Source organism: Echinops telfairi, unplaced genomic scaffold (assembly GCF_000313985.2).
Source record: "Echinops telfairi isolate 266 unplaced genomic scaffold, ASM31398v2 ScPeMD7_7400;HRSCAF=8409, whole genome shotgun sequence".
Lineage (NCBI taxonomy): Eukaryota > Metazoa > Chordata > Mammalia > Afrosoricida > Tenrecidae > Echinops > Echinops telfairi.
Window position 1 is genome coordinate 17,342,543 of NW_022111300.1, and position 9,476 is coordinate 17,352,018.

General features: G+C 38.7%; 1 protein-coding gene across 1 annotated transcript in view; it reads right to left on the bottom strand.

The window, feature by feature from the left end:
• The window catches only part of LOC105978638 (60S ribosomal protein L39-like), a 68,362-nt gene extending 67,882 nt beyond the window's left edge, over nucleotides 1-480 (bottom strand). Inside the window, exon 1 of the mRNA XM_045296311.1 lies at nucleotides 334-480. Within this exon, the coding sequence (XP_045152246.1) occupies nucleotides 334-480 (147 nt within the window). The remainder of the gene's footprint in view (nucleotides 1-333) is intronic.
• Between the last annotated feature and the right edge of the window lie 8,996 nt (nucleotides 481-9,476).

The following is a 9,476-nucleotide window of genomic DNA, read 5'->3' on the forward strand; positions in this document are numbered from 1 at the left end:
CTTTGTGAGATGGAGGAGGACTTTATGGATTGGTGTCGGACATATGGGCTAATGTTGGACTTACAGCACTTACAGACTTACATATGGGCTAATGTTGGACTTACAGCACTGCTTTGGGATGCTTTCTTTTTCTTTTTTTCAAACCAACAGCCTTACATTATTTATTGATAAACTTGATTAGGAAGCAAAAAAAAAACAAGGAGTAAACAAGATTATTTGCCAATAGAAGTTCAATTGATCAGATGGGGACCAAAGTCTTAATGCAACACAACATGATTTGAGCCTGGGAAAATGCATCCATGTGTGCCATCCCTCAGGGGGCTCCTTGCAGACCAGCTTGGTTCTTCTCCAGTGTCTTCTCTTGGAGTTGTACCTGATTTTATTACCAGTTTTCATTCGAATCCACTGGGGAATGGGCCGGTTCTGCTTCTGGGTCTTGGCCAGGAATCTCTTGATCCTGAAAGTCTTATGAGATGACATGGTGAGGTCGGAGCAACACCACACTCAGGATGGCAGAGAAACTGAGAGCAGGATGCTTTCTTAATGTACACTTACCCTTTATATAAATTATAAACATTTGTTTCTCTAATTTACCCAGATTACCACACCTATCCTGGATTTCATATACAAAACAACAATACAACAACAAACAGGTATAACAAATTAAAACTAATAAAAGAGAGCAGAACATATTAAAAACTAGAACAAATTTAAATGGATCATAGGGATATCCGATGATAGGGTGCTAAATTGTAACCAAACTGCATCTGCAACAATCGACTTTCCAACTATCTGCATAATATCAAGGTTATTCACATTCCCAGTCCATGGTCAGAGGGGATTCACTGGAGGCTTAAAGCACAGGTATTTCCCCCACCTCCTTTTTTTTTTTAAATGGAAACAGCTTTAAAATGGGTCAAAACCAAACTCATGGCCATCAAGTCAATGCTGACTCATAATGACCCCTGTGGGTTTCCAAAACTATAACTGTTTATGGGAGTCGAAAGCCCACTCTTTATCTTGTCGAGCTGCTGGTGGTAGCCAACTACCAACCATGAGGATTGTAGCACCATGCTTAACCACTATACCACCAGGGCTCTTAAAATGGGTCAAAAGGGAGATGAAGTGATAAGACATTCCGTGATAACCTATGTCTATCTTAATCAACGTTACAATGCTCTCTGTATGAGAACAGGGATACTCATCTCCCTCAACTAGTGATCAGAGGGGCTTCACCTGAGGCTCAGTGCAGACTTGAACCCAGCAGATGGAGTTTGGGCTTCCACTGTCAGAGCCTTCCAAGTGCTCGCAGGCCAAGGCTTCACACCTTAAGCTCTGGAACCATTCCTTCCTTTAATTTGGATTATATTATTTACAACACTTAGATCACACAGGCTGGTGTACTTCTTCCAGGCGGATTTAATTGAAGCATTGCTTAAATGGCTGCTTGTTTGAAAATAAGCCTTTAAGACGCCCGATGCTATTCTCTCTGAGATCCGGGCACCTAGTTTCTTCACCACACTTTGCTATAGCACCTGTATCTTCAGTGATCTCTTCATGAGGGCAAGCATCAAGCAGGGCCATGTCATAAGAACTAATTGTTCTTAGATTGAGCTTAGAATTAAGTACAAGAAAGAAAATCTATTCATGCATATAAATCTATGAATTATATATGTCTGGTTCACCTTAGAAATAAAATTGTCATTTTATATTACAGAACATTATCAATCATCTCCTCAGGCCATTACTTACACTGCCATTAAGTGGGAGTAGAATTTCTTATTTAAAAGGCATGAGCATCTCCAGGCATTTCCTCACTCAGATAATGCCAACTTATTATCCAAAGTAATTGAACCAATATCTACATCTACAATTAATATACAAAAGATCTTGTTGATCTGTATAGTTTCCAACATTTGATATTTCAGACCCTTAATTTTTATGACAGATATTATTTAACAGCTATTGGACAGATAAATATCTATAGAGCAAAAAGTTTTGAAGTTATGGTCTTGCTGAATAGTAAAACTATTTGTATTATGTTTAAGTGCAACTCATATTTAGAGTAAACCTTTGTGATATATACAGTCAAATGTACACTGTAATTTTTACTCACAATAGGATTATAAGTAAACAGATTTCTACATTTTTGTTATTTATAACAAAGGAATGAAAAAATTACAAAGTTCACTGTCATCAAGTACATTCTGATGCATATTAGCCCTGTAGGACAAACTAGAACTGCTACTGTGGGTTTCTGAGCCTGTAAATCTTTATGGAAGAAGAAAGCCTAGTCTTTTCCAAGGAGCTGCTAGTGGATTCCAATTACTGAACACCACCAGGTCTCTTTCCTTACTGATATACATTCCTCCAAGTTCACAACCATCTCGTGACAAATGCATGTCTGATACTTCCTTGTGCTGGGCCTCTCTGATGGCTTTATGGTTTGTGCCCTCTGGCTAGGAACACACGGATGCTTCGTTCATCTGAACATTGCAGGTGATATAATAATGGATTTAATCAATAAATAAAAACAAGATGAGTGTGTGACTTACAATTAGTTAATAGAATGTTTATAGGCAACAAAAGACAACTAACAAGATTTACATTATAGAGACTTTCAAATAATATATTTTTTCCATTGTCTTTTTAAGTGGTTGGCGATAATTAGAATGATTTAAACAGAAATTTACAAACGGGATGTTTCTAATATCTCAATTTAACCTCAAGGAGATAAACTATTATAGTTTCTAGATTCAACCAAACCAAACCATTGTTCTCATTAGAGAACAATGAGTCATGAACACTAGAAAGCGTGTCCATTTCATTTGACATGGATAGAGGCAGTTTACCATGTTTATGTTTGCTTTCGTTTAGAAAAAGAGAATACTATTTAAATTTTTACTCCTTTTCTTTTTTTGTATCAGGATTTAAAAATTATATCCAAGATTCTTTAATCATTTGCTAGAAGTACTTGCGAAAATACCTCTGCTGATCACATTACTTCGATGTGTCTTCTTTGATCTTATTTGCTAAAATTAGAACAGAATCTATAAGTCTAATAAATAGCTTTATCATTAGAACCATTTCCTCCAGATTAAATTCTAGCTTGCTTATGAAAATACTGATAAACCTAAACATGGGTCCATGAAACATCTTAACTGTGATGGTCCTGACTATGTGACCAGTGTGTGTGTCTAGCTGATTGAAACCCCCCCCCCCCACCTTTTTTCCCCAACAAAATAGCGCTTTAGCTCAATGTAGGGAAGGAAAGAGCCTGCTTTTTCACACAATGCCAAACCTTGAATAGTTCCAATTTCAGCCTAATCACACTGTCCTTAAAATTTCACTCTGCTTGAATAATGAAAAAGGGTGATATAAAAATTGTATGAAACTAGCGTGCTCCAGGACAGGTAGGGTAGGATGTAATTACATATGCTTCAACAGCAGGAGCAGTGTGCTGTAAGAAAGGCTTTTAAGGTGACAGAAGTTAATTGCACAGGTTTTAGGACAGAAGCAAATGTAGGTGAAGAAGCAACGGGAAAGGACACAAACCCCGAGAGGGTGTCAGATTCAGAAATTTGAGAGAATGAGGATTTTTTTTTCCAAACTAGAAATGGACATAAAAAGGTAAATGGCGAGCTACTTTTACATATAGAGAAATAAAAAAGGAGAATCTGGGCGGGGTGTCTGTCTGTATTTCTAGCGAGGCTTCCAAGCATAAAGTTCTTTATGATGTACCTGCATCTAAAAGAGGACAGCCTCCCATAAACCAGGCTGCGATGGTTCCCTGGTGACACCAGTCCACAAGGCAGCTCAGTAAGAAATAGCACATTTTCCTGCAATGTCTGTAATGACCGCGGCATCTATCTTGAACTACAGATTGTGGAGCCATAGAAAGCATGATGCATTCAGTCTTGTCTCCAGCTGAAAAACACAAAGCTTTTGAAAGAGACCCGTTGGGTGGCATTTCTCTAATGAAGACTGAATCACTTTTGGCAAGCGGTGTGAGTTTGTCACAAAGAAAAGAAAAGAGCTGTACCTGATAGTAGGTGTCGCATGGAAAATGCAAGTTTCAAAAGGAAAAAGAGTGTAGGTTGTGTTATCAGTCTCGATCCTATCCATCTTTCCCAGAGGGTTACCTTTTTATAGAGCTATTTGGACATGAGCTCCTGTGCTCACTCCTGGTGGGTGCACAATAAACACAATATCTGACATACGTTTTCTTCAGTTCCTGAATGCTTTCTGGAGGAATATTTGCTAAATCACCTAAAAAGAGTACTCTTGGATTTTGTACAACCATGATCTCTTCTACAACGTGAAGCGAGGTGTAGGCATTGTTTTACCAAGACTGACGTTATAAGGTACAGCCCCGGCTCAAGGATATTGCCATTATTTCTTTAATTGAGTCTAATAATTAATTGTATCACATTAAAATGCTTAATAAAGACTGAGGGTTTTTTTTCAGAGAAGGAAGGTTTATTGCTGAATTTTATGCATAATTCAAATATATCACTTTAATTGTTCATTCTTCCCTATTCTCGAAGCACTTCATTTTGATTAGTTAAATGTGTTTTGAAGACATTTCTTCAGTTTGCTGAAAAAGTCAAAATGTCTCCTAAGCTAGAATGTAAACATAAACACTAAATCATTTAATAAATATCTGTCAGCAATTTATAATCCTATAACCTCATTTCAAATTAAAATCTCTTAATGCTCCATCATTCTCCCCAAGGGAGATCAACTTAGAATTCTCAAGGCAAATACAAATTTCTCCTCTAGAATCAATTTAATCCTGATTTCTCATTAGACGGCTCATTCAGAGTAACATGATGTAATCTGCTTTCTGCATTATGGACAGCTGTGTTGACTTCCTTCCAGACCAGACCTGTTAAAGGTACAGCTATTATCATTTAAATGCTTTACATTGTAAAAATAAATTCCAGAAATTATGTGTTTGTAAAACTTTCTTACACTTTTGCATGAGAAATTTCACTTCATTCTATATTTGGTCAATTTCATCTACATTTTACTAGTCTGCTGTTATGGTAACAAAGCATAGTATTTAGGAAGGAAAGCATAATGCTGACATTTCTTGTCTTCATGTCTTTGATAAGTAAACCTTGTACATACATGAAAATTCAAAAGGGCCATACATTCTTATGCATCATATGCACCAGTATTTGAGCGAATCATGGAGGGAGAATTGCTGGGGGGAATTCCATCTCTCGACCATGTCGCTCTGTAGTCAAGTGTGTACTGAAGTCATACCAGGAAGACACTTTGAAGGAGACTTCCAAAGAAACCCATGCACCGGCCTGTCTCCAGAAGGTCCTCCTTGGTATATTCACAAAACCCTGCAGAAGCTGAAAAACAGTCCCTTGGCTATTTTCTGGCATTTAAGAAGAATATTAGTGGCAATGTCATAATAACAATCTTTCTCAGACCATGCATCTCGAAAAGTGGACAGAGAACCAGTTCACTGTTGCATTCACCACAATTGGCTGCTGATCTGTTCCAGGCTGTACAAAAGTAAAGACGCCAAAATAAAGTAACAACTCACATGACTGCAGAGAATCAAGGCGTCTGACTCCATCACATCCCTTGTTTTAATAAGAGAAAGTTTATAGCAGGCAGCTTCCCACCACATACAGATAGGAATCAGCCAAACTCACAAACAAACAAAAAACGAACTCATTGCCGATTAGGAGATTACTGTACCCCCAATAGGACATAGTAGGACTGCCTCTGGGTTTCCAAGACTACAGCCTGTTACGGGAATGAAAAGCCTTGTCTTTTTCACATGGAAAGGCTGGTGGCTTTCAACTGCTGACCTTGGGGTTAGCAGCCTGATATTGTTTTTCCTATATTGGCCACATTTCCTTATGTTTCAGAGTTTAAATTCTAAGCAACCTGGTTTGCGAAAGATTTTGTATGACACTGGAGAGCCAAAATCTATTTTCAGAGTCCCCAGAGAGATTAAGCTTCCATTGAATTCCTTCTGATTATGAACAAAGGATGTAGATATTCTTGCCCTCAGTCAGAGTACATTGGAAAGTAGATGATTTCCACCCATTGTAGGGAGGGGCAGTCTCTCATAGGGGCTTGCCTGGGTTTGTCCTTGATGGAGGATGTCTGGAAAAAAACAAGAAAGGGGTGCTCAGTTTAACTGGTGAATAATTATAAATGCATCCACGATCATCCATGAAAGGTCCTCCTGGATTTAGAAGAAGTAACTGATTGATACAATTAAACATCCCAAATATTCAACTGAATGTTTGCAATGTCATTTGTAGTATCACCTGGGCAATTTGTGTCTATTCAATTCTACATTCAGGAAATTTTCACACTAACTTCCTGGTTAAAAGGTTCAGTGCCTCCTGTGCTAAATAATATCATTATTGCTGAACTAGCTCCTGCAACCAGTTTCCTTCTTCCTAGGATTAAGAACTGTGTTTTTAAAAGTATTTGTATACACACTGCAGTAAAAGTAGGAAACTGTGACACAGCCTTGCATCAACTTGCACCAACACTGCTAAGGATGCTGTCGTTCACTTTGGACTCCTGGAATCTGGAGTCTCTCTTTTACAGACATACAGAACAACCTACACGTTTCTCCATTCTCACCTGAATGTTATGACTTTTAATTCTTTGCTTAGTTAGATCCACAGCATACCCTCTCCTCACTTATAAACATGGTTAGGTTCCAAAGATCAGGTCACTATGCAAAGTTGGTGTTAGGTGAGAATAAAGGATGGCTACATCATACCATCAAATTATGGATGACTATATCATTGCACAATTGCCAAAATACATAACGGCTAAGTCATTGAGAAGTTTGGCTTAGTTTAGCAACTTAGTTACATAATCTTAAGTACCCTAGCTAGTGTTAACACCTGCCTCACACTTCAACATTTATTACTGCCTACTGCATGTTGTTAATGTGAAAAACTAGTGGGTGTTTTAATATTGTTTTAAATGTGAAATGTCAACTAATCAGGTAGTTGATAAATTAGGATAGGATGTATCTGCTAGTGTTTCCCTAGCTGGTTAGTCTGATTCTTAGTCTGGTTGGCAATAACTACTGTCCCCTAAGCCCCCAGCATAGCAGAGATTGATTTCTACCTTTACCTAGACATTGCTACCAATACCCCTAGTTTTGCAATGATAAACATAAGCAAATCCTAAAAAGTACCTACAGTAGTATTAATGATACCCAATTAATTGAGCAAAAAGGAGCACAACTCAATGTGGAAATTATAGAACCAAAGCATTAATATCACATGCAAGTTAAATTTTGCTGAAGAAAACGTAAAAACTGTTGCAGCAATACATTGACATGGAACTGCCAGAAATTCAAGGCCATTTCAGAAGAGGAAATTTCAGAAAGAGATATCGTTGAAGAAATCGGATGGATATTGGATAAAATTAGGGAATCCCAGAAGGATGTTTACTTATATTTTATTGACTCGGTAAAAACATGAAACTTTTTGAATCACAACAAACCATGGATGATATTTCACATTGCAAAGAAAGGGAATCCCAGAACACTTCATAGTGATTATGAGGAAACTGCTGCAAGAGAATAAATGGATACTTGAATGATTTAAGATTTGTAAAAGGTGTGAGCCAGGGTTTCATCTTTTCACCATACATATTCAGATTCTACGCTGAGTAAATAATCTGAGGAGCTGAACGATATGAAGAAAAACACAGCGTCAGTTTAGATGAAGGCTCATTATCAACCCGAAGTCTGCAGATGGCACAACTTTGCTTGCTGAACTTTAAAAGGACTTGGCACACTTACTGATGAAGATCAAAGACTATCATCTACAGTTTGGATTATAATTCAATGTAAAGAAAACACATTTTCTTACAAATTTTCTTGAATGAATAAGCAACATGGTGATAAACACAGAAAATATCGAATGTATCAAGGATTTGATTTTATTTGAACAGCAATCAGTGCTCATGGAAGCAGCAGTCAACAAATAAAATGACATATTGCACTGGAAGTATCCTCCGCAAAAGACCTCTTTCAACGTGCTGCCGCACAGATGTCATTCTGAGGACTAAGGTGCACGTAACACAAGTTTTAGTATTTTCATTAATCTCATATGCCTGTGAAAGCCCATTTGTAGGCCACTGGAGATTCCCTTGCAAAGGGGTCTCGGGGAGGAGATGAGCCAGTCAGGGTGCGATGTAGCAAAGATGAAAAATACAACTTTCCTCTAGTTCCTAAATGCTTCCTTCCCGCCCCCACTATCATGAGCCGAATTCTACCTTGCAAGTCTGGCTAGACCAGAGGATGTACCCTGCTACAGATAGGAACTGGAAACACAGGGAATCCAGGGTGGATGATCCCCTCAGGACCAGTGGTGTGAGTGGCGATACTGGGAGGGTAGAGGGAGAGTGGGTTGGAAAGAGGGAACGGATTACAAGGATCTACATGTGACCTCCTCCCTGGGGGATGGACAACAGAAAAGTGGGTGAAGGGAGACTTCAGACAGGGCAAGATATGACAAAATAATAATAATAATAAAATAATAATTTATAAATTATCAAGGGCTCATTAGGGAGGGGGGAGCGGGGAGGGAGGGGAAAAATGAGGACCTGCTGCCAGGGGCTTAAGTGGAGAGCAAATGTTTTGAGAATGATGAGGGCAATGAATGTACAAATGTGCTTTACACAATTGATGTATGTATGGATTGTGATAAGAGTTGTATGCGCCCCTAATAAAACGATTTTTTTTTTAAGCTGAACAGAAGATAAGGGGGACAGCAGAGGAATCAATGAGTTAGAATTGGGGGTGCTTTTGTAAGGTGCCATAAGTCAGTTTCCACTCAGAGCGACCCTCTGTCCCAAAGCACAACACAGTACCAGATGCGGCACGCGCCACACAACCGTCACCATGTGGAAGCCTGCTGGGCTGTGGTCCTCCACCTTGTGGAAGGTATTCCTCGTTTGGCTGACCCTCGACCTTCTGAAGCACGATGTTCTTTTCCAGGGATTGATCCCTTCTGATAAGATGTCCAAGGTATGTGAAATAAAACCTTGTCATTTTAATTTCTACGGAAGATTTTGGCTCTACTTCTTCCAGGACAGATTTTTTTGACTAGGCAGTCGGTGGTACTTCCAACGTTCCTCCCCAACACCATAATTCAAAATCAAATCACATCAGTTCTGCTCTGGCCACTCTAATCATTGCCCAGATTTAACGGGAAAAATGAGGTGACTGAAAATACGTTGACTTGAGTCACATGCACCTGTGTCCTGAAAGCGATACCCTTGATCTTGAAGAACTTTTAGAAAGGTCTTGTAAAGTAGATTTTCCCAACACGATCCACTATTTGATTTCTTGACTGTCGCAGCCATAAACATCAATGTGGAATCGAGCAAAATGAAATTCTTGATGATTTCAATCTTTTCTTTATCGTGAAGTTATCTATTGGTCTGGGGGAGAAAAATGGTTTTCT